The 26,443-nt window shown below is 42.2% G+C and overlaps 1 protein-coding gene across 4 annotated transcripts in view; it reads right to left on the bottom strand.

Annotated features, from left to right (window-relative positions):
- Positions 1-598: 598 nt before the first annotated feature.
- The window catches only part of SCLY (selenocysteine lyase), a 54,846-nt gene continuing 29,001 nt past the window's right edge, over positions 599-26,443 (bottom strand). For all 4 annotated transcript variants that reach the window (XM_077155555.1, XM_077155557.1, XM_077155556.1 and 1 more), the window contains 5 exons: positions 21,800-21,836; positions 19,932-20,015; positions 19,555-19,657; positions 3,479-3,554; positions 599-2,459 (listed from right to left, as the gene is read on the bottom strand). In XM_077155555.1, the coding sequence (XP_077011670.1) occupies positions 2,261-2,459; positions 3,479-3,554; positions 19,555-19,657; positions 19,932-20,015; positions 21,800-21,836 (499 nt within the window). In that variant the 3' untranslated portion in view covers positions 599-2,260. The remainder of the gene's footprint in view (positions 2,460-3,478; positions 3,555-19,554; positions 19,658-19,931; positions 20,016-21,799; positions 21,837-26,443) is intronic.

Consider the following 26,443-nt stretch of genomic DNA (forward strand, 5'->3'; position numbering starts at 1 on the left):
CACAGCTGTCCCCTTATTTGGCACAAACATGCTTGAGCCCTGTGCCCGTCTGAATCTGCGGTGAGCCCCAGAAAAGCCATGCCCTTTGATCCTCATTCAGTATTGCTGGGTGGGAGCATTTTGATTGTTTCTGTGAAGATGTGACCCACCCAATTGTGGATGTAACTTTTGATTAGATGATTTCCATGGAGGTGTGTCTCCACCCACTGAAGGTGGAGTTGCTTACTGGAATCCTTTAAAAGAGGAAACATTTTGGAGAGAGTCCCCTTTTTGGTAGAGCCACGTGAAAGCCAGCAGACGCCATGTTCGCCATGTGCCCTTCCAGCTGAGTGAGAAACATTGAATGTCGTTGGCCTTCTTGAACAAAGGTATCTTTCCCCAGATGCCTTAAATTGGACATTTCTATAGACTTGTTTTCATTGGGACATTTTCTCAGCCTTAGAACTGTAAACTAGCAACTCATTAAATTCCCCTTGTAAAAAGCCATTGCATTTCTGGTATGTTGCATCCCGGCAGCCAGCAAACTGGAACAAGCCCCAAGACAAGCTTCAGGAAAAGGACAACTAGCATCCATGCGAAAAAACTACAAAACATTAAATACCAGTGTGGAAATAGTTTATTATTTTCTGGCAATTGATTCCTTTAAAATACTATGTAGTTTCTTGAAGTTTCAAACCACACATTAAAAATGTTCATTAAAAATCAATCCAAAATTGAGAAAAACTCTAGAATGAGCTGAGACTCAGCATCAAGGGACTGAGAGAACCTTCTCCACCAAAAGGGGGAAGAGTGAAATGAGACAAAGTGTCAATGGCTGAGAGATTCCAAACAGAGTCGAGAGGTTATCCTGGAGGTTATTCTTACGCATTAAGTAGATATCACCTTGTTGTTCAAGATGTAATGGAGAGGCTGTAGGGAACTGCCTGAAAATGTAGAGCTGTGTTCCAGTAGCCATGTTTCTTGATGATGATTGTATAACGATACAGCTTTCACAATGAGACTCTGTGAATGTGAAAACCTTGTGTCTGATGCTCCTTTTATCTACCTTGTCAACAGACCAGTAAAACATATGGAATAAAAATAAGTAATAGGGGGAACAAATGTTAAAATAAATTTAGTTTGAAATGCTAGTGATCAATGAAAGGGAGGGGTAAGGGCTATAGTATGTAAAAAATTTTTTTCTGTTTTCGTTTTATTTTTCTGTTGTCTTTTTATTTCTTTTTCTGAATTTGTGCAAATGATCATGATAATGAATATGCAACAATGTGATAATATTGTGAATTACTGATGATATATGTAGAACAGAATGAGCATATATTCAGAATGTGTTTTTCTTGTTATTTTTTTAAATTAATAAAAAATCAATCCTATGCAAATAGCTCTTCAGCACAGATGATTTGATGTGTATCAAAATGCCCCAAAATCTTATGGGGAAAAAAAGATTCCTTCTGCGAATTCGATTAAGATGGAAGCCGAGCTGCAGGTGAACTGATTTCCTACCTCTGGAATGGGCCAGAATCACACAAACCTCTGCCTTTGACGGGCATCTGGGCTGGAGCCCTGAGTGAGCAAATCAGGAAGGGGTTGGGGTCTTGGTGACCCTGGGGTTGGGGGGAGGAGCTGGTGGGAGACCTGATGGCCCTGGATGGGTGGGGTTCGGGGCAGGGGTGTCTGGGGGAGGGAGTGGCCATCCGAGCCATGACTGCACTCAGGGAACAGGGGTCAGGGGCCTGTGGCTCTGCGTGGGAGGTGGGCAGCGCTGCAGCATCGTCGGGGCCATGAGAAGGGCCGGTGGGAGGGAAGCCGCTCTGCACACGGGCGTGGGGGCCGCTCATGAGCATGAGCAGGCAAGGCCCCAAATCAAGTTTCCTATTTCATGACAGCCAGTAACTGACAACAGATTATAAATACCTGAGTTTTAGCTTCTGGATAAAAACTCCTCCCAGAAGGGCGTACTCAGACCAGGCTCACCCATGTCCCAGAAGGGAGCAGTGGGCACAGCCCAAATGTTTCCACTTCAGTCTGCACCACTGGGGGCAGGGATGAGGGGTCATCTGGGTGGATATCTGTGTCCAGGGCCTGGAAGGGCTGTGTGGGATTCGTGGGCAGGCAGACTGGCCTCTGGGACTCTGGACAGACCCATGGAGACAGACCCCCGCCTCGTCTCCCCAGGGCGAAACCAAGACCCAGGCAGATGAACGCAGTCACCCTACACGGCTCTGGGAAGGGACGTCCATGGGGAGTACCCATGGGCCCAGGCTCAGGCCTCCTGGCAGGGGGCGTCCACGGGTAGGGGGCCCTTGGTGCCGGGTCCAGCCTCCAGCCAGGCCACGGCCTGCTTCAGGTCCTCCACGACGCGGTCCACCTCGGCCTTGCTGGTGCTGCGCCCCAGGCTGAGCCGGAGGGCATTCCTGGCCACGTCGAGCGGGATGCCGCAGCTCAACAGCACGGGGGACGGCCTGGGGGCAGAGCAGAGCGGGCGTGAAGGCCGGCACAGAGAGAACCACTTCTGCGCTGCTCTTGCGAGGAGAAGGTCTTCCCCTCCCTGCCTTCTAGCATCCTGGCCCTGCCCATTCCTGACGTGTGGGCACAGGGCTCCCTCCGGCCGCGCCCAGTCCTTGCCACTTCCCCACCCCCCTCTCACCAGATCCCCAGCCCAAATCTCAAGGCCAGCTCCCTGCCTGAGGCGCTCGTGTGGCTGGGAATAGCTGGCTTTGGCCTTTCCTCACCCCAGTACTAAAACCTTTCTACCTGTGGAAAGGACACGGTCCAGTTCAGCCAGCTGGGTGCTGGGTGCTGAGCCCTGGGGATGCTGGGATTCCTGTGTCCTTGAGGAAGTTAAGCAGTCTTTGCAGGGAGATGCATGCTCAGACAGATAGCCCCGGGAACCCTCCTGGAGGACCCACGGCACACCCGGGTGTGCTTGGGATTTTCCGTGGCACCTACCCCTTGCCCTGCCCCACTCAGCACCCCTCCGGCACTCTGGTAACTCCTTTCTCAGTTCTGGGAAGTCCTCAGGCCCCCCACGGCCTCCCTCGCCGTCTCCTCCTCCTCATCTCTGAGCTATGAAGATCACAGCTCTGCACCTCAGTAGTCTCTGCCTCTCCTAACAGGTGCTCCCTCCCAGGGCTGGGGTGGGTGGCTGACGAGTGACGGCACCACACAAGTCCTCACTGGGGGCTGGCCCCACTGTCCCTTCCTGGCCGTCCAGACTGACACTGTCTTCTCTCTGTCCAGCTGCCTCTGCCCTCTCCACCTTGCACTGCTGACCGGTGACCAGCGGCTGCACCTCGAGACCCTCCCCACGCTGGCTCTCCACGCTCACACCACACCCAGAGGGCCGCTGGAAGCCCAAAGAGCTGGGCACCTAGCGACGCCTGCTCACTCACTCCCCTGCATCCCTGCCGGACTGCTTGTGGAGGCGCCTGCCCGGGCAGAGTCCCTGGATGCCTGTGCTGGGCACATGCAGAGCACTTACCGGTCCTCACGGTCTGAGTGGCAGGCGGACCCCACGCTGGCCACCAGCGTCTGGCACTGCGCGAGTACCAGGCGGCCTGCAAAGAAAGAGCACACGTGCCCTGAGGCGGGAGCTCTGTACGCCACGCCCAAAGACGGACGCCCCACTGGCCTGCTCCCTTTTCAGTCTGCAAGGCTGGGGCTTCCTAGGTGGACTTCCTTTTCTCAGCGCAGCCTTGAATCTGCTGCCCTTCCACCTGAAATGCTTTTTGGCCGCTTTGTTTCATAATTTGCTCCTAGTAATATTTAAGTTTATGCTTGTATTTTCTTAAACATATAGATATGTGTCAGTTACTTTTATTAAGCTAGAAGGCATTTCTCTCTTTCATAAACACAGAGGTTTTAAAAAGATGACTTTAATAGAGGCGTTGAGAATTTCTGCCTCATTTAAATTACCAGAGAGAACCCTTAAATACAAAGGCTAGCCCCAGAAGAAGGGGGAAAGATGCTAGAGAACTTTCCTTTTCACAGCAAGGATATCTGAAGGCAAACACGCATTACACTTCCTTTCAAACAAAATTGCATTTCCTTGGAGGTTGCGACGGTCACAAGAGCTGCGACCTCGTCCAGAGTGCCTGGGCCAAGGTGGACCAAGATGGCAGCTCTCGGGTGCTGTTCCCCCATAGAGTCTTTGAATAACTAACAAAAACTGGCAGACCGTCATCCAAAAAGTCCAGAAAATAGCTGAATGGTTACATTAACTGGTCAAGTGCTAAATTAAGAGAACACAGCTATAAAAATGGTAGGGGAGGCTCCTGGCGCGCTAAAGATCTCCTCCCAGCCCCTCCCCCATACTGTATAGAGGCAGCCTATGCTCTAATTGTGGTCCCCTGGGGATTGTGGTCCCCAGTCCCAGAGGGAGGAGGGTAACCCACATACACGAACGGGGTGACTGCATGTCCCTGCCAATGTACTGGGTGGCAGCCTGAAGAAAATGGAACCAGGAAATTCTGGCTAGCCCTACCAGTATTTGCCCTGTAGGCAGAAACAGCTTGTGGATGAATAAAAGCTGTCTGAGGCAAAGGGTTATCTGCGTTGAGATAAAACAGAACTGGAGAGTGGGGAGACAGTCGATTTCACAGGGAGCAGAGGGGGCACTCGAAGTCCTGTAAACAGAAGTCCTAAGGCCACAAGCAAGCACAATCATAGGACAGCAAAGAGGCTCAGAAAAGAGGGAGAAAAGCCGGATTTCGTGTTCACCTGGGCTGGTTCTGATAGAAGGCCGAGGTCTAAAATGTAAATGAGAGCACCAGCCAACGCACAGCCAATTGGCAAAGACTGTGAAAGGTTTTTTTTTCATTGGGTTGTTTTTGTTTCTGGTACTCAAGGAAATCTGTCGTATCACTACTTGGATACAAATGAAAGGTGCAAACAGCTCAGAGTCTAAACCCCAGAGATAACACTTTAACACTAAAATATATAGTGTATAACAAAAGATAGCAAGACAAAGAAATAGGAAATGATGACCTAACCAAAGGAATAAAAATAAAAATTCAGACACCATCGACAAAGAAGACCAGACTTTGGACATACCAGACAAAGTCTTAAAAAATGAACCTCAATATGCTCAAGGAGAAAAAGGAAAGCATGGAGAAAGAATGAAAGGATATCAGTAAAACAGTGAATAAATAACACAAGAATCTTATTAGAGAGATAAAAATTTTAAAAGGAAATAGAAATACCAGAGTTGAAGTCCATAATAACTGAAATGAAAAGTTTCCTAGATGGTTTCAATAGTAGATTGAAGCTCAAAGAAAAAGGAATCAGTGAACTTGAAGACAAGGCAACTGAAATGATTCAAGCTGCAAAGCAGAAAGATAAATGAATTTTTAAAAAGTGAACAGTGCTTAAGAGATCTGTGGGACACCACAGAATGAAGATAGAAGTTAAGAAATCCACAAATATGTGGAAATTAAAGCAATCAAATAACCAATGGGTCAAAGAAAAAATCAGAAGAGAAATTAGGAAATACCTTGAGGCAAATGAAAAGAAAAACACAACATACCTAAACTATGGGATGCAGTGAAGGCAGTGCTGAGAGGAAAATTTATATTTCTAAATGTTTACATTAAAAAAGATCTCAGATAAGGGTGGTGCAATGGTGGCTCACTGATAGAATTCTTGCCAGCTATGCTGGAGACCTGGGTCTGATTCCCAGAGCCTGTCCGTGACCACCTTCCCCCACCCCCAAAACAAAAATCCAAATCAGAGACCTAATCTTACAACTGGAGGATCCAGGGAAAAAAAGAGTGACCTGATGCCAAACAAGCAAAGAAAGAAAATAACAAAGTTTAATGTGGAAGCAAATGATAAAACAATAGAGAGAATCAAACAAAACCAGAAGTTGGTTCTTTGAAAAGGTCAATAAAATTGGCATTTAGCTTGAATAAATTTAGCATGACTAACAAGAGAAAAGAGAGAGGGTACAAATAACTAAAATCAAAAATAAAAGGGGGAACATTAAAACTGACCCTACAGAAATAAAAAGGATCATAAGAAGATACTATGAACAACTTACTGTACACCAATAAATTAGATAACCTAAAGGAAACAGAAAAATTTCTAGAAACACACTGAAGAAACAGAAGATCTCAACAGATCAATTACATGTAAAGAGATTAAACCAATCACCAGAAACCTCCTAACAAAGAAAAGCCCAGGATCAGGTGGCTTCACTGGTGAATTTTACCAAAGAAGACAATACCAATTGTGTTCAAACTCTTCCAAAACTTGAAGGAACACTTTCTAACTCATTCCACAAGGTCAGCATGACCCTAATACCAAAGCCAAATAAAGACAGCAGAAGAAAAGAAAATTACAAACCATATCTTTTCTGAATACAGATGTAAAAATTCTCAACAAAATACTAGCAAACCAAATGCAACAGTACATAAAAAGAATTATAGAGAACAACTACTAAATAACTAGAAACAGTACAGAACAGCTCCCGGAGCCACGACAGAAACCAGACACACAGAGTACCCCAGTTTGGAACAGTTGGACCGGCTAAGAGACTCCGCTGCGGTGAGGTCCCCGAGCAGCGCACGCTTCCCTGGACCGCGGCGGCTGGCGGCTGGAGCCCCTCCCTCTCTCCTTCCCGGGCCGGCTGGGAGCTTCGGATCAGCGGTTCCCCAAGCCGTGGCGGCCGGCGCCCCTCCCCGACGCGCGGCTTCCCGGGCCAGCTGGGAGCCTCGGATCGGCGGTACCCCAAGCCGCGGCAGCCGGCGACCGGCACCCCTCCCACACACGTGGCTTCCCGGGCCGGCTGGGAGCCTCGGATCAGCAGTTGCCCAAGACGCGGCGGCCGGCGCCCCTCCCCCACAGGCGACTTCCCGGAGGGAAAGGAAAGAGTCTCCAACAGTAGTAGAGACTGAGCCCAACCTAACACCAATAGTGGCATTAATGAACAACTTCTGACTACTAAAAATAGGCCCTCAGCTCAGGTGAAACCTATCAAGGCGGAAGTCGCCTATTGGGCTAACTGAAAAAGAGGAAATGGGGTGAAACAGAGCCTTCTGCGGCTGTTTCTACGGAGGCTTCGTTGCCTCTGGGCTCAGTGCTGGGATTACACAGGTTGCAACTGCCCCGAACGCAGAAACAGGCTGCTTTCACGTTGCAACTGCCCCGAACGCAGAAACAGGCTGCTTTCAGGGCTCTCTACCACCTGAACCTTCCCTGCGGGAGGGGTGAAGTGCAACTCAGGTGGAATCCCTCTCTCGGGGAGTTCAGACCCCAGGACTTCACAGTTTGAAGCCATTAAAACCAACCTACAGGACCGCCCTCCTCTCCCCTCTTTGTCCGCTGGCCCGGCGGCGCGGCGCCCATGCCCCGCAGCAGCCGGCCCGCCCGCCCTCCTCTCCCCTCTTCCCCCTCCTGCTCCGGCCGCTCTCCAACCACCACCGTGCCCTCTTGTGCCTTCACCGGCTCCTCCGCCACCGGCCTCAACAGCCTTGCCACCCTCACCTTTCCTCCTCCAGAACAGCTACTGGGGGAGTGGAGACAATACAGAGCAGCTCCCGGAGCCACAACCGAGATCAAAGGGACGGCGTACCCCATCCTGGAACGGCTGACTGTCTGGGAGAACCAGCTCTGGTGAGATCACCGAGGGTTGCAGGCTTTCCCGGGCGGGACGGCAAGCGGCCGGAGTCCCTCCCTTCCTCCTTCCCAGGCCAGATGGCAGAATTGGGCAGGCGGTCCCCTTGGGCCGCGGCGGCTGGCGCCCCCACCACGCGAGGCCCCCCAGACCAACTGAGAGAGTTGGGTCGGAAATCCCCAGACTGCAGAGAACGGTGACCGGGGGGTTCCTTCCAAACATGTGACTCCCTGGTCCGGCTGGGAGCAGTGCACTCTCCCGGGCTGCGACAGCTGGCGCCCTCCTGCCACGCTTGGTGGCCCGGACTGACTAGGAAATTCGGTCGGGCGCTCTCCCATGCTGCGGCGGCCGGCGACCCTCCCCGCGTTCGGACCCACGGGCCGGCTGGCACTCTTCCAAGACGCTTCGGCTGCCGAACCTCCCCTACAGCGAGAGTTTTCCAGAGTTAAAGGACCCACAGCAACTTTCACAGTGGAACCCGTAGCCAAACGTGTGCCATGAGCGCCACCTACTGGGCAGGATAAGAAAAACAGAACCCAGAGATTTCATAGAAAAATCTTTCAAGCTGTGGGGTCCAACACCCAGGGAAATCTGACTAAATGCCCAGACGCCAGAAGATAACGGATCACGCTCAGAAAATTGAAAATATGGCCCAGTCAAAGGAACAAACCAACAGTTCAAATGAGATACAGGAGCTGAAACAACTAATGCTGAATATACGAACAGAAATGTAAAAACTCTTCAAAAATGAAATCGATAAATTGAGGGAGGACATGAAGAAGACATGGGCTGATCAAAAAGAAGAAATAGAAAAACTGAAAAAACAAATCACAGAGCTTATGGAAGTGAAGGATAAAGTAGAAAAGATGGAAAAAACAATGGATACCTACAATGACAGATTTAAAGAGACAGAAGATAGAATTAGTGATTTGGAGGATGGAACATCTGAATTCCAAAAAGAAACAGAAATTGTCGGGAAAAGAATGGAAAAATTTGAACAGGGTATCAGGGAACTCAAGGACAATGTGAACCGCACAAATATACGTGTTGTGGGTGTCCCAGAGGGAGAAGAGAAGGGAAAAGGAGGAGAAAAACTAATGGAAGAAATTATCACTGAAAATTTCCCAACTCTTATGAAAGACCTAAAATTACAGATCCAAGAAGTGCAGCGCACCCCAAAGAGATTAGACCCAAATAGGCGTTCCCCAAGACACTTACTAGTTAGAATGTCAGAGGTCAAAGAGAAAGAGAGGATCTTGAAAGCAGCGAGAGAGAAGCAATCCATCACATACAAGGGAAACCCAATAAGACTATGTGTAGATTTCTCAGCAGAAACCATGGAAGCTAGAAGACAGTGGGATGATATATTTAAGTTACTAAAAGAGAAAAACTGCCAACCAAGACTTCTATATCCAGCAAAATTGTCCTTCAAAAATGAGGGAGAAATTAAAGCATTTTCAGACAAAAAGTCACTCAGAGAATTTGTGACCAAGAGACCAGCTCTGAAAGAAATAATAAAGGGAGCACTAGAGTCAGATACGAAAAGACAGAAGACAGAGGTATGGAGAAGAGTGTAGAAAGAAGGAAAATCAGATATGATATATATAATACAAAAGGCAAAATGGTAGAGGAAAGTATTACCCAAACAGTAATAACACTAAATGTTAATGGACTGAATCCCCAATCAAAAGACATAGACTGGCAGAATGGATTAAAAAACAGGATCCTTCTATATGCTGTCTACAGGAAACACATCTTAGACCCAAAGATAAACATAGGTTGAAAGTGAAAGCTTGGGAAAAGATATTTCATGCAAATAACAACCAGAAAAGAGCAGGAGTAGCTATACTAATATCCAACAAATTAGACTTCAAATGTAAAACAGTTAAAAGAGACAAAGAAGGATAATATCTACTAATAAAAGGAACAATTAAACAAGAAGACATAACAATCATAAATATTTATGCACCAAATCAGAATGCCCCAAAATACATGAGGAATACACTGCAATCACTGAAAAGGGAAATAGACACATCTACCATAATAGTTGGAGACTTCAATTCGCCACTCTCATCAATGGACAGAACATCTAGACAGAGGATCAATAAAGAAACAGAGAATTTGACTATTACAGTAAATGAGCTAGACTTAACAGACATTTATAGGACATTACACCCCACAACAGCAGGATACACCTTTTTCTCAAGTGCTCATGGATCATTCTCAAAGACAGACCATATGCTGGGTCACAAAGCAAGTCTCAACAAATTTAAAAAGATTGAAATCATACACAACACTTTCTTGGATCATAAAGGAATGAAGTTGGAAATCATTAATAGGCAGAGTGCCAGAAAATTCACAAATACGTGGAGCCTCAACAACACACTCTTAAACGACGAGTGGGTCAAGGAAGAAATTACAAGAGAAATTAGTAAATATCTCGAGGCGAATGAAAATGAAAACACAACATATCAAAACTTATGGGACGCAGCAAAGGCAGTGCTAAGAGGGAAATTTATTGCCCTAAATGCCTATATCAGAAAAGAAGAAAGGGCAAAAATTCGGGAATTAACTGTCCACTTGGAAGAACTGGAGAAAGAACAGCAAACTAACCCCAAAGCAAGCAAAAGGAAAGAAATAACAAAGATTAGACCATAAATAAATAAAATTGAGAACATGAAAACAATAGAGAAAATCAATAAATCCAGAAGTTGGTTCTATGAGAAAATCAACAAGATTGATGGGCCCTTAGCAAGACTGACAAAAAGAAGAAGAGAGATGATGCAAATAAATAAGATCAGAAATGGAAGAGGAGACATAATCACTGACCTCACAGAAATAAAGGAGGTAATAACAGGATACTATGAACAACATTACGCTAATAAATACAACAATGTAGATGAAATGGACAAGTTCCTAGAAAGGCATGAACAACCAACTTTGACTCAAGAAGAAATAGATGACCTCAACAAACCAATCACAAGTAAAGAAACTGAATCAGTCATTCAAAAGCTTGCCAAAAAGAAAAGTCCAGGACCAGACGGCTTCACATGTGAATTCTACCAAACATTCCAGAAAGAATTAGTACCAACACTGCTCAAACTCTTCAAAAAAATTGAAGTGGAGGGAAAGCTACCTAATTCATTCTATGAAGCCAACATCACCTTCATACCAAAACCAGGCAAAGATATTACAAAAAAAGAAAACCAGAGACCAAACTTTCTAATGAATATAGATGCAAAAATCCTCAACAAAATTCTCACAAATCGAATCCAGCAACACATTAAAAGAATTATACATCATGACCAAGTAGGATTCATTCCAGGTATGCAAGGATGGTTCAACATAAGAAAATCAATTAATGTAATACACCATATCAACAAATCAAAGCAGAAAAATCACATGATCATCTCAATTGATGCAGAGAAAGCATTTGATAAGATTCAACATCCTTTCCTGTTGAAAACACTTCAAAGGATAGGAATGCAAGGGAACTTCCTTAAAATAATAGAGGGAATATATGAAAAACCCACAGCTAATATCATCCTCAATGGGGAAAAATTGAAAACTTTCCCCCTAAGATGAGGAACAAGACAAGGATGTCCATTATCACCACTATTATTCAACATCGTGTTGGAGGTTCTAGCCACAGCAATTAGACAAGAAAAAGAAGTACAAGGCATCAAAATTGGAAAGGAAGAAGTAAAACTATCACTGTTTGCAGATGATATGATACTCTATGTCGAAAACCCTGAAAAATCCACAGCAAAACTACTAGAGCTAATAAACGAGTACAGCAAAGTAGCAGGTTACAAGATCAACATTCAAAAATCTGTAGTGTTTCTATACACTAGCAATGAACAAGCTGAGGGGGATATCAAGAAACGAATTCCATTTACAATTGCAACTAAAAGAATAAAATACTTAGGAATAAATTTAACTAAAGAGACAAAAGACCTATACAAAGAAAACTACAAGAAACTGTTAAAAGAAATCACAGAAGACCTAAATAGATGGAAGGGCATACCGTGTTCATAGACTGGAAGACTAAATATAGTTAAGATGTCAATTCTACCTAAATTGATTTACAGATTCAATGTAATACCAATCAAAATCCCAACAACTTATTTTTTGGAAATAGAAAAACCAATAAGCAAATTTATCTGGAAGGGCAGGGTGCCCCGAACTCCTAAAAGTATCTTGAGGAAAAAAAATGAAGCTGGAGGTCTTACGCTGCCGGACTTTAAGGCATATTATGAAGCCACAGTGGTCAAAACAGCATGGTATTGGCATAAAGATAGATATATCAACCAATGGAATCGAATAGAGTGCTCAGATATAGACCCTCTCATCTATGGACATTTGATCTTTGATAAGGCAGTCAAGCCAACTCATTTGGGACAGAACAGTCTCTTCAATAAATGGTGCCTAGAGAACTGGATATCCATATGCAAAAGAATGAAAGAGGACCCGTATCTCACACCCTATACAAAAGTTAACTCAAAATGGATCAAAGATCTAAACATTAGGTCTAAGACCATAAAACAGTTAGAGGAAAATGTAGGGAGATATTTTATGAATCTTACAATTGGAGGTGGTTTTATGGACCTTAAACCTAAAGCAAGAGCACTGAAGAAATAAATAAATAAATGGGAGCTCCTCAAAATTAAACACTTTTGTGCATCAAAGAACTTCATCATGAAAGTAGAAAGACAGCCTACACAATGGGAGACAATATTTGGAAATGACATATCAGATAAAGGTCTAGTATCCAGAATTTATTAACAGATTGTTTAACTCAACAACAAAAAGACAGCCAACCCAATTACAAAATGGGAAAAAGACTTGAACAGACACCTCTCAGAAGAGGAAATACAAATGGCCAAAAGGTACATGAAGAGATGCTCAATGTTCCTAGCCATTAGAGAAATGCAAATCAAAACCACAATGAGATACCATCTCACACCCACCAGAAAGGCCATTATCAACAAAACAAAAAATGACAAGTGCTGGAGAGGATGTGGAGAAAGAGGCACACTTATCCACTGTTGGTGGGAATGTCAAATGGTGCAACCACTGTTGAAGGCAGTTTGGCAGTTCCTCAAAAAGCTGAATATAGAATTGCCATACGACCCAGCAATACCATTGCTAGGTATCTACTCAAAGGACTTAAGGGCAAAGACAGAAACGGACATTTGCACACCAATGTTTATAGCAGCATTATTTACAATTGCAAAGAGATGGAAACAGCCCAAATGTCCATCAACAGACGAACGGCTAAACAAACTGCGGTATATACATACGATGGAATATTATGCAGTTTTAAGACAGGATAAACTTATGAAGCATGAAATAACATGGATGGACTTAGAGAACATTATGCTGAGTGAGACTAGCCAAAAACCAAAGGACAAATACTGTATGGTCCCACTGATGTGAACCGACATAAGAGAATAAACTTGGAATATGTCATTGGTAACAGAGACCATCAGGATTGCATCAGGAGTTAGAAATAGGGTAAAATAATGGGTAATTGGAGCTGAAGGGATACAGACTGTACAACAGGACTGGATACAAAAACTCAAAAATGGACAGCACAATACTACCTAATTGTAATGTAATTATGTCAAAATACTGAAAGAAGCTGCATCTGAGCTATAGTTTTTTTAAATATATTTTTTGTATTTTTTATTTTTATTTTTTCTCTATATTATCATTTTATTTCTTTTTCTGTTGTCTTGCTATTTTTTTCTAAATCGATGCAAATGTACTAAGAAATGATGATCATACATCTATGTGATGATATTAAGAATTACTGATTGCATATGTAGAATGGAATGATTTCTAAATGTTGTGTTAGTTAATTTTTTTAATTAATAAAGAAAAAAAGAATTATACACCATGATCAAGTGATATTTATTCCAAGTATGCAAAATGGTGATTCAAAATAAGAAAATCAATTACTGTAATACACCAAATTAAGAGAACAAAGGGGAAAAACTCATAATAATTATCTCTATTGATGCATAAAAGGCATCTGACAAAATACAGCATTTCTCTTTGATAAAAACTTTTAGAGCACTAGGAATAGAAGGAAATTTCTTCAACATTAGGGCATATATGAAAAACCCACAGCTAACATTATCTTCAATGGTGCAAGACTGAAAACTTTCCCCCTAAGATCAGGGAGAAGACAAAGATGCCCACTGTCACCACTGTTGTCAACATTGTACAGAAAGTTCTAGCTAGAACAATTCGGCAAGAAAATGAAATAAATGCCATCCAAATGCAAAAAGAAGATGTAAAACTTTCCCTATTTACAGATGACATGACCTTATATAAAGAAAAATCCACAGCAAAGCAACTAGAGCTACTAAATAGATTCAGTAAAGTGGCAGGTATAAGATCAACATACAAAAAACAGTAGTGTCTCTACACACTAGTAATGAACAATGTAAAAAGGAAATCAAGGAAAAAAAATCCATTTACAATATATGACCAAAAGAACCAAATTCCAAGGAATACATTTAACTGAGAATGTAAAGGATTCGTACACAGAAAACTACAAAATATTGTTAAAAGAAATGAAAGACCTAATTAAAGGGAAAGACATTCCATGCTCATGGATGGAACAATATATATTAAGATTTCAATTCTGTCCAAAATGATTTACAGATTCATCATAATTCCAATCAAAATGCCAACAGCCTTCTTTGCAATCACCACATTTACATGGAAGGGTAAGAGGCCCTGAATAGTCTAAACCGTCTTGAGAAAGAAGAATGAAGTTAGGGGACTCACACTTTTAATTTTAAAATTTATTGCAAGGCCACAGTAATCAAAACAGTATGATACTGATACAAGGACAGACATACAGACCAAAGGAATCTGTAGTGGTTTCGAACTATATGTATACCCCCAAAAAACATGTTCTTAAACTTAACCTATTGCTGAGGGTGTGACTCTATTGTTAGGAGGAACTTTTGACAAGTTACTTCAGTTAAGGTGGAACACACCTCATTCAGGATAGTTCTTAATCATGTTACTAGAGTTTATTTATAGAGGAAATGAATAGAGAGAAAAAGAGAGAGAAAATCAGGGAAGCCAGAACCTGAAACCAACAGAACCTGGAAGACAAGGGAAAGACAGATGCTGCCTTGGTATCTTGCCATGTGACAGAGGAGCCAAGGATTACTGGCAGCCAGTTTTTGGGAAGAAAGAATCCCTTGATGATGACTGGATTTGGACATTTTTGCAGCCTGAAAACAATAAGCTGATAAATTCCCATTGTTTAAGCCAACCTATTTCATGGTATTTGCTTGGAGCAGCCTAGGAAACTAAAACGTAATTGAATTGAGTACAGAAATAAACTTTCATGTCTATGGCCAAGTGATTTTTGCCAAGGCTGCCATCTACTCAACTGGGAAAGAACAGTCTTTTCAACATATGGTGCTGGGAAAATTGGATATCCATACTGAGAGAATGAACATCAACCCCTACCTCACACCATATACAAATATTAACTGCAAATGGATGGAAGACCTAAATATAGCAATAAAACTATAAAACCCCTAGGAGAAAGCATAGGGAAGCATATTCAGGACCTTGTATTAGACAAAGGTTTCTTAAACTTTAAAGCAAAAATCATGAGTAGCAACAACAAAAAGATCAATGAGACTTCATCAAAATTAAAAATTTTTGTGCATCAAAGGAGTACATTTTGAAATTAAAAAGATAACCTACAGAGCTGGAGAAATACTTGGAAACCACACATCTGATAATGGATTGATACCCAGAATATATAAAGAAACCCTACAACTCAACAACAAAAAGACAAACAACCCCATTAAAAATGAGCAAAAGACAGGAACAGAAGATATACAGATGACTAAAGAGCAAATGAGAAAATGCTCAATAACATTAGCCATTAAGGAAATACAAATAAAAACCACAATGAAATACCATTTCATACCCACTAGAATGGCTATTGTTACAAAACAAAACAAAAACCATAAAATAACAAGTCCTGGGGAGGACGTGGAAAAATAGGAACACTTTTTCATTGTTGGTGGGAAGGTAAAATGGTGCAGCTGCCGTGGAAAAGAGTTTGGTGGTTCCTCAGAAGGTTAAGAATAGAATTACGATATAACCCAGCAATCCCACTTCTAAGTATATACCCAAAAGAACTGATAGCAGGAACTCAAACAGATATTGGTGGCGTGGGAGTTGACTCCCAGGGATGAGTCTTTCCCTAGCACCATAGAATCAACAATGTCATCCTAACCAAAAGAGGGAAAAGAAGTGAAACAAATAAGGTATCAGTGGCTGAGAGATTTCAAATAGAGTTTAGAGGCTACTCTGGAGGTTACTCTTACACAAGCTTCAGTTTGACACTGTTACCTATCATAACTTGCCAAACCCCAATCAAAACCATTCCAGTCAATCCTAAAGAATACCTAAAGAATATATAAGAGTCTACAAAGGTTCCATGCACTAGGGTAAATTTCCAGAAACCTAAAACCTCCAGAACTTATCAGACCAGATAAAGGAGCCAGCCTCTCCAGAACATCAATTTGTTTCACTACCACCCCATTCCCATATTATTGGCAGCTCCTTCCAACATGAAAAAGTTAGAATGATCATAGCCCAAATACTCCTAAAGAGTGGGAGAAAGATCAAAGGTGATGGTGGATTTACACAGAGGAGTAGGGTTTAACAAACGAGTATGACAGCTGAATTATTATACTGTTATTTCTTTTAGTCCAGTATCTTAAAGCAACTAGAAGTAAAAGCATAAAATTGTAGAATTGTAACCTATAACTCTGAAATCTGTTCTACAATTAATTCTTGTGATGTGCTTTGAAATTTATTGCTTTTTTGTATATATGTTATTTTTCACAAAAAAGAAAAAATTTTTCTTCTAGCCTCCAGTGTTTTGGAGCAGCTAGAAGGAAAAATCTGAAATAGTGGAATGGCAGCCTGTAACAAACTCTGAAATCTGTTCTGTATCTACTTGTTGAAATGTACTTTGAAAATCATGGCTTATTTTCTTTGCATAAATGTTATATTTAACAGTAAAAAATATTTTTTAAAGACAAAGATGAATAGATAAACAATCCACGATATATATACAACAGAATATTATTCAGTTCTAAAAAAGGAATAAAGTCCTGATGCAGGTAACATGATGTACCTTGGTGACATCATATTGAGTTAAATAAGCCAGACACCAAAGGACAAATATTATATAATGTGCTGGTTTGAAAAGATGTATGTCCCCTAGAAAAGCCATGTTTTAATCTAAATCCCATTTCGTAAATGCAGAATAATCCCTATTCAATACTGTATGTTGAAACTGTAACCAGATCATCTCCCTGGAGATGTGATTTAATCAAGAGTGGTTTAAGCTAGATTAGGTGACGATATGTCTCCACTCATTTGGGCGGGTCTTGATAAGTTTCTGTAGTCCTATAAAAGAGGAAATATTTTGGAGAATAAAAGAGATTCAGAGAGAGCAGAGAATTCTGCAGCACCATGAAGCAGCATCAGCCAGCGCTTTGGAGATGAAGAAGGAAAATGCCTCCCGGGGAGCTTCATGAAACCGGAAGCGAGGAGAAGCTAGCAGATGACACCGTGTTTGCCATGTGCCCTTCCAGATGAGAGAAAAACTCTGACTGTGTTCACTGTGTGCCTTTCCACTTGAGAGAGAAACCCTGAACTTCATCGGCCTTCTTGAACCAAGGTATCTTTTCCTGGACGCCTTAGATTGGACATTTCTATAGACTTGTTTAACTGGGACATTTTCTTGGCCTTAGTACTGTAAACTAGCAACTTACTAAATTCCTCTTTGAAAAGCTATTCTGTTTCTGGTATACTGCATTCAGGCAGCTAGCAAACTAGAACATATAATCTCATTGACATGAAATAATTATAATAAATTCATAGTCAAATTAGTTTATAAACTAATCATACAAAATAGTTAAAATAAACAAACTCAGGTTACCAGGGCTGGGGTGGGGGTAGGGAATGGGAGTTAAAGCTTCACTGGTACAGTTTCCGTTTGGGATGATGGAAAGATTCTGGTGGTAGATGCTGGTTACGATAGCACAATATTGTAAATGTGACTGATACTATTCAATTGCATATATGAAGCTGGTTAAAAGGGGAAATTTTAGGCTGTTTTAATGTTACTAGACAAATTTTTTTTTGAAAAAAGGACTGTACAACACAGTGAACTATGTATGTTAACAGTATAATTATAATAATGTTACTTTATCAATTGTAACAAAGGTTCCAACTAATGCAAAAAGTTTTGTTAATAGTGGGGGTATATGGGAAACCCTGAGAAACAACACCAGGGGCTGAGAGATTTCAAACAGAGTTGAGAGGTTATCTTGGAGGTTGTTCTTATGCATTATATATATATATATATATATTTACTATATATAATATATATATATATACCTTTTTAGTTTATGTTGTATTGGAGAGGCTGGAGGGAAGTACCTGAAACTGCTGAGCTGTGTTAAAGCAGCCTTGATTCTCAAAGATGATTTTATAACAATATAGTTTTTACAATGTGACTGTGTAATTGTGAAAACCTTGTGTCTGATGCTCCTTTCATCCAGGGTATGGACAAATGAGTAAAAATATATGGATAAAAAAATAATAGGGGGATAAGGGGTAAAATAAATTGGGTAGATGGAAATATTAGTGGTCAACGAGAGGGGCAAGGGGGTATCGTATATATATGAGTTTTTTCTTTTTCTAGAGTGATACAAATGTTCTAAAAATGGTAATGGTGATAATTACACAACTATGTGTAAATACTGTGAGCCACTGATTGTATACCATGTACAGACAGTTTGTGTGTGAAGATTTGTCGATTACAAACAACAGCAGCAACGATTCGAGGACCAAGGAGCTGGTGCTGGTTGCATACTTTGCCACTGCGGGCTTGGCTTACAGCTCTGCCCACACTCAGCCCCTACATATGCCAGCATGGTCAAGAAGCCACACCCTCCAATTATCCAGTGCCCACTGAGTTGATTGAAAGTGCCTGCTGTGCCCAGTCACCCCTGAGCCCACACTTGGAGAACGTGTGATCTCTTCTGTTGACAGGGAGGCAGCTCTGTCCCCTGTGGCCCCAATAAAAATCTGAAAACCACGCCCATCCCCAAAAGCATTTCATCCCTGGTTCTCCTTAATAAAGCTGCAATGAAGGTCTCCAAGGTTTTCTTCATGGCCCAAACACAATGCTCCCTCTCTCGTGTAACCCAAGATGATGAAGGAAGCAGTCACCACATCTTCTGAGAAACCACAGAACTGTCTGCAGACACAGCTCCTTCATGGACTCAGGACCACTGTACTCTCCTCCCAAATGAAACACAGCTGGGTCCACATTCTGAACCTGAACTCGCAGGAGTCAGGGCAACCCAAAGCTGACATGTATTTAGGATATCAATCCTCGCTTCTAGCATAGGGAGGCAGAGATTGCAGGAATAAACAAAATCCACAGTTTGCATCTAATCCTTTTGGCCATTAAAAAAAACCCCGATTGCCTCCACATTCTCTTACCCTCATAAAATAGATCATAAAAATTGCCATCAAAATAGACAAACCAGTCTAAAACTTAATTTTATTACCTTACAAACCTACCTAACCGCTTTTCAAGTAGGTGCCAAAGACTGATGTGTGCACAGTTCACATCCAAAGTGCTAGTGAAATGAGCAAGCCAGGAGAGAAACCAGATGCTGACAACAAGCTGCCTGACGGAAACTTCTAGGCTTCTGCTGGGCCCATCTGCCATCTCAGCAGAGGCCCTTAGCTGCCCTTTTCCACAGCAGCGCAGAGTTAGGAGGCGAGGGCCCCAAACCCAAAGCCACGAAAGACAGGAGCAACCCAAACTGAGCAATGGAGAGTGAGGAGGGAGCAGCTGGGGTCACCTTGAAGCTGGGGTCCCCGGATGGAAAAGTTACAGGTGTTGGGAAGTCGCTCAGTTCCTGGAAACTGGCTGTTCAAGTGGATTCTCTTCTTACCAAATTCAGCCTGAAAAAATAAATGACAGCTTCAAAAAAAATGCCCCCTCCCCACTGTTAGAACTGAGACTTCTCTGGGAACCCAAACCTTAACCTCAGCATATAAATGTTGCTCTTGACATGAGCATTTACTAATAGTTACAGGACTGACTGTGGAAAGTACAGTTAATGAGGGTAATGAATAAACATTCTGAATAAACAGGACACCCTGCAGGCCACTTGGTCTGGAGCCCCTCGCAGGCACGGCTCATCCCTCCCTCTCTGCCCAGGCCTGCCCAGCTCACCACCAGCCTCTCCTCCAGGTAGTCCCTCACCGCCCTCATGTGGGCCTCGTAAGCTTCGCAATTCTCGCTCACCAGCTCAGCGGCCTAGGGACAGACGGACAAAAGCCGAACACTGCTCAGCCTTGACAGCGAGTGAAAGTGCCTTCACTTACTGCAAAACTAAGGGGAACGAACAAAAATGTGGTTTGCAGATGACAGAGTGGTGACACTGCCTCAAGCTGCTCCTTTTCTCCAACACCCTAAATAGACAAGTTAGTAAGAGCTGATGTGCCAGGAGCCATGCTGGGTCCTTGAAGTGTCAGCTTCATTCGTTCATTCAACAGGAATTGACTTTTTTTTTTAACAGTGGAAACAGTAATTTATTAAATGGGTTTAAACATTTTCTAATGCTTTTTATATAGTCCATAGTTCACATTAGGTATATTTTGCCACCATACGCCACCCTATTATTAACACCTTGCATTAGTGGGATACATTTATTACAGTTCCATAGGAAATTCCAGGTGTCTGCTGGCACTAGAGATACCACAGGAAATAAGAGCAGGGGAAGAAGGAAACGGAACGGGGCATGTAGGCCCATGGTGGAGATGCGGGGTTGATGCGGCCACAGGAGGTCTGAAGGGAAGCTGCACACACAGCCAGAAAGCACATTCTGGGCAAAGACAGCTGCTCCTGTAATTCCCATGTAAGAGATGGGGCAGATAAGGGAGGTCCAGTCCCTTGGCCGGGGACCCACAGTGACAAAGCCTCAGAGCTGGGTTTTCCTAAATACTGGATCCTAAATACTGGATCGATTATGAGCCACTGCAGGACTCCTACTTAAAATATACTCATACTTCTAGTGAATATAGTCTTCATTACATAAAAATGTTCAGATTTGACTGTCATCTGCTATGAATATAATTTTGAGTATAATTATGAATATAATTTTGAATATTCTATCAGCGAATTCATTCATACTCTTCCTAGGAAGAGGCCACTGGGGTTATCCAGTGAACAAGGCCAAGCCCCTGCTCTTCTGGAGCTGACATTCCCCTTTGAAGAGAGGGAGGCAGAAAACAGTATCTATTAGAGACAAGAGGAAAGATAAAAGCCATGAGGAAAAGATAAATCAGGGCATGGGGAAGGGAGGGCCGCTCAGAGGAAGTGCCTTTGAGCAGAGGCCCGAGGGCAGTGAGGGAACCAGCCCTGAGGCTGCCAAAGCATAACAGGCATCCCTGCCTCGGTCATCACAAAACCTCCTTTGCAGCATGTTCTTCACTGGAGAGGACTACAGGCAAACAAGCAGACAGCAGGTCCCAGTGGAGTGGCAGCAGGTGCCAGCCTGGGCAAAGGGCCTTCAGCCCCAAAGACCACCCCAGAGTTCAGTGCCAGAGGCCTGCAGTTGGGGGCCACCAAGATCAAAGGGGCTGAGAGGCCCATGGCCCAGCTCCTCACCTCTGCACAACATCCCTGTATTTCTTATATTAAAAGAGACTTGAAAAAAAGAGTTTCTCTTTTTAAAGGTTAAGCATGTGTAACCCTAGAGATCTCAAAGCATTCAATTGTCCAGGTTAAGAAAATTCTAGTCTATTTATTCTATCAGTCAATTTTTGGGGGTCATGAAATATGATCTCCCTAAAACCTTAGAGACTACAAAAGCTGTTGGGGGAACTGACAGACAAAACAAGTCATCAGTCTGTTCAAGGTTACCAAGAGCAACAAAGGAGTGAACCTGAACTCTGACCTTCCCCAAAGGTCTCTTGGCCTTTTAGGAACAATGCTGTCAGCACAGCACCTCAGCTGCAACCAGCCCATCTACCCCCCAATAGGAAGAGCAGGTTGGCAGCTGATGAGCATTGATCAACTTGGAAGAGCTTTTGGCTTACCTTCCCAAGACCAGCAATCATCGGGGTGTTCTCTGTCCTGCAAGAGACAAGGGATTCAATCCTATTTCCATGCACAAAAAGAAAATAGAATAACGCTATTGCAACTGGCAAATGTCCTAGGAAGGAATCCTGCTTACATGAAAGTTACAGTGTGAAAACAGTAATAAGAAAGTCACACCAGCATCTTCCAACATAGCCATGTGGTTACCATCCTGGTCATCACCAAGATGTCAGCAGGGCCCAGAAACGCTCCACGCGAAGCCCTCACTGGTCCTGGCCTGGGGCAGGCAGAAGGGCCCACTGCGGACAAAATGGGTGACAATTCCCTCTGGACCCTTTTCTCTGGGGGCCCTCTGCCAAAGCAAGGAGGTCTGAGGGGCTCTTCCACAGCACACTGCCTGCAGCCAACACTTGTTCTCAAGCCCCTCAACTGTCAATGGAATGAGCCCTCTGCTACCAGAGATTTCAGGTGTCAGCCCATGGGGTACATGTGGTTGGCAGGAGAGGGATGTGAGAACTCCTGCAACCCTGAGGCTTTCACTCTGATCCAACAAACTGAAAAGTAAAACTCTTCATTTTCAGGGGGGAAAAAAACGTTAACTTAATCATCAGAGTTTTCTTAACTATAAGTTTTGGCTAAAAGTTTTCTTAATCCTTTGGAGTCTGCTAGTGCTTGCTGACCCGGAGAAAGCCTGATAAACAACAGGCCACATGTGGGGTTAACAGGAAGCCCGACCAAAACTCTGGCAATGCATTTTATTGCTCAGGTCTGCTCCCAGAGAGGGGTTGGGGATGATGCCCAGATGCAGGGGGCAAAGTTGGGAAGGAAGGAGGTGCTGGGGTAGGGGTGGGGGAATCTTATTCCCTTTCGGACTGCAGCTCCCTCCACTGTAGGATAACAGTCAAACCATATGCTGAGGAGCATCTCAAAGGCCAATGGCCTGTGCTGGTCTGGAAGGGCTGCCAGGGAGCAGTGGCCTGGGATCTCCTCGCAGGGCCTGAAGGCCACCCTACACTGACCTAGTCCTCCATCAGGCCTGCCCCACCAGCCTGGCTCTCCCTCCACTTAGAGTGAGTGAAACCTTCCCGCATCCTCTCCAACATGCTGCCTAGGATGGCTTCCGGAGCTCTCTTCTTCTTCTTTTTTTTCATTTTTATTTATGCTGTGCAGTTTAAAGTGAAAGCTAAAACATCACACAGACAAACCACAGAAGTTTTAATATAGTACTGACCAGTTTTAAAACAAAAGCAGGGGAGAGGTAAATGACTTTACACACATTTTACACACATTTCTCATCTCTGATTTTACATCTCATTACACAAAGATACCACTAACACACACAAGTCTAACTTCTTATAAAGTCAAACAGCAAAATGACAATGCATCATAGCACAGCACAGCACAGAATGTTTCCTTTAAGAAACTACAGCAGCTACAGTATTTGTTGAATGGTTATGCTTAGGACTGATTTGGAGGGTAAAAGTTAAACATTTTCATGAAACAGATAGTCCATGGACAAATGGGAAATATAACTTTTATTAGTTTAAGATAAAATGCTATTTTTTATGCTTAAAGTTAAAAACTGTAGGACACGTTAAAGGCAGTGGATACCAAGTGCTTTAATTCCAGACCCCACTACAAAGCCCAATTCTACTAGTTGTTTGAAAATCTATAACCTTTGTGTACTGCTCACTGGCTTACTTTTTGGGGTGCACAGGTCAGGAATCAAAGCCCTCGTGGCAGGCAAGACGCTCATTGGCTTTTTTCTGTAAACCTTCATATGCCAATTCATACCCGTAGGATGGCTATTATTTTATTTTTTATAGCTCAGTGCAGTTAAACTTCAAATGTAAAACACATGAAGTTTACTATCAAAATCTTAAGTTTCACTTAAGATTTAAGGTTATGTTATACATAACCTTTACAAAAAGTGATTTTACAAACAGATAGCATCGTTGACTTAAAATGTCAAAAATTGTTGCTGTTTTTAAAAGCAAAAATGCTCTACTTTCAAATCTTCAACACATTCTGGTTTAAAATCCTATTTTGTGAAAGCATTACTTAACATATTCCGAACATTCAGTAAAATAACACTGTGAAATTGTTTTTTTTCACATGGGCAGTCACTGGGAATTGAACCTGGGTCTCCAGCATGACAGACGAGAACACTGCCACTGAGCCACCGTGGCCTGCCTATAAAGTTTTTAAATCAAGCAGTATCTAAAGAAATGGGTCAGCAAATCTGGGAATTGGCTGTGGACCATGTAATTTTAAAAAATAATTGTAGATTCACATGCCACTGTATGAAGTAACAGGCAAAAATCTTGTGTCCCTTTTTTGCAGTTTTCCCCAATGGTAACACCTTGGAAAACTAGCACAACCTTGAAATGGACATTGGGAGACAGTTAAGATACAGGACATTCCATCTCCATGAGGGTCCCTCCCACTATTTGTTTACAACCACACCCATTTCCCCACCCCCACATGCCCTAACTCCTCCCAGCCACTAATCACTCATTGCTTCTCTGTTTTCAATTTCATTGATTTGTACTCTTATCTGTATTATTTCCTTCCTTCTACTTGCTTTGGGTTTATTTTGCTCTTTTCCTATATTCTTTTTTTTTTTTGTATGCCATGCAGTGGGGATCACATTTCGTTCTTTTTCCATGTGACTATCCCATTATCGCAGCATCATTTTTTGAATGTGTGCTTTTGTTTTGTTTTGGAGTGTATGGGCTGGGATTCAAACTCAGCCCTCCTGCATGGCAGGCAAAAATTCTACCACCAAACTACCCATGTACCCCACTTTTCCTACATCCTTAAGGTGGGAGCTTAGATTCTTGATTTAAGACTTTTTCTCTTTTTAATGTATGCACTTAGTGCAACAAATCTTTCTTTCAATACTGCTTTAGCTGTGTCCCACAAATTTTGATATGACGTATTTTCATTTTATCTTTATTCAGTTCAATGTACTCTTTTTTTTCTTTTATTCCCACAAGACTTCTTCTCTGACCCATGGATTATTTAGACGTTTGTTGGTTAGTTTCCAACTTTTTGGAGATTTTCTTATCTTGTTATTGTTTTTAGTTTGAACCGATTGTAACTAAAGGACATACTCTGTATGCGTTTAATTCCTGTAGAGTCATTAAGGCTTATTTGATGAAGTAGGAAATATCTATCTTGGTATGTGCTCCATGGGTAGTAGAATGTGTATTTTGCTGTTGGGTGGAGTGCTCTATTCATGATTAACTCCTGTTGGTTATGGTGTTGATTTGTTCTATATCCTTGCTGATTTTCTGTGTCACTGTTCTATCCACTTGAGGGAAGGGTGCTGAAGCCTCCAACTATAACTGTGGATTTGTCTGTTTCTCCTTTCAGTTCTATCAGTTTTTGTTATACATGTTCTGCAGTTCTGTTGTCTGGTGCATACACATTTAGGACTACTATGACTTCTTGGCTGACTGATCCTTTTATCATTACATAATATCCTTCACTGTCTCCAATAATTTTCTTTGCTGAAGTTTACTTTATCTGATATTAACATAACCACTCCTGCTTTCCTTTGATTAATGTTTGTATGATACATTTTTTTCCCATCTTTTTTGTTTCAACCTGCCTATCTTGCTATATTTGAAGCGAGTTCTTAAAGACAGCATATAGCTGGGTAATGTTTTTAAATTTACTCTGTAAATGTCTTTTTCTTTCTTTTCTTAATGGCTTGAAAGCAATGGTGTTCCTCACTGGATTTTAAAACTTCATTAGAATCTGACGTATTTGAAAACTTTCTCATATTTGAAGGCCCAGATCCTGGTTTTTACTAGTAACTGTTAGGCAAACAAAGTGCTTGAGAGAGTGCATCTGGTAGCTACTTTGGTTTTGTTTGTCAATTCCTGAATTAGCGAACAAGTTCCACAATTTCCAAAATGAAGATAGATATTTCTGGGAACTTACTTTACAAAAATACAAGGTGAATCTTTGTCTTTTAACTGGTATATTTAAGCCATTTACATCTAATGTCATTATTGATATGTTAGGGCTTGAGTCCATCATTTTACTTTTTGTTTTCTGTTTGTTCATTTCATTTTTTTTTTCTGTTTTCATTTTCCTGCATCCCTATGGGTTACTTGAATAATTTTTAGAGCTCAATTTTGACATGAATAGTTTTTGAGTGTATCTCTTTTTACATTTTTTAGTGGTTGTTCTAGTATATTACATTATATATACATAACTTTGTAATCTACTGGTGGTGATGTTTTTTGTCATATACAGAAACCTTACCCCATTTAATGACTCTTTACCTTTTCCCTTTTATAATATTATCTTCAAATACTTTCTCCACATACACTTAGACCCACATTAGACAGTGTTATAATTTTTATTTATACCATCAAACATAATTTAGAAAACTCAAGAAAAGGAAACCTAGTATATTATCCATATTTTTGCTCCTCTGTTCTCTCTTCCTCATGGTGCAAAGTTCTCTCTTTTATTATTTCCTTTCTGTTCAGAAACTCCCTTTTGTCATTCTTCTAGGGTAAGTCTGCTGGTGACAAATTCTCTTAGTGTTCCTTTATCTGAGAATGTCTTGATTTCTCCTTCATTCCTGAAGGATCCTTTCCTCAAGTATAGAATTCTGAATTGAC

This window comes from Tamandua tetradactyla, chromosome 3 (genome assembly GCF_023851605.1).
Source record: "Tamandua tetradactyla isolate mTamTet1 chromosome 3, mTamTet1.pri, whole genome shotgun sequence".
Taxonomy (NCBI): domain Eukaryota; kingdom Metazoa; phylum Chordata; class Mammalia; order Pilosa; family Myrmecophagidae; genus Tamandua; species Tamandua tetradactyla.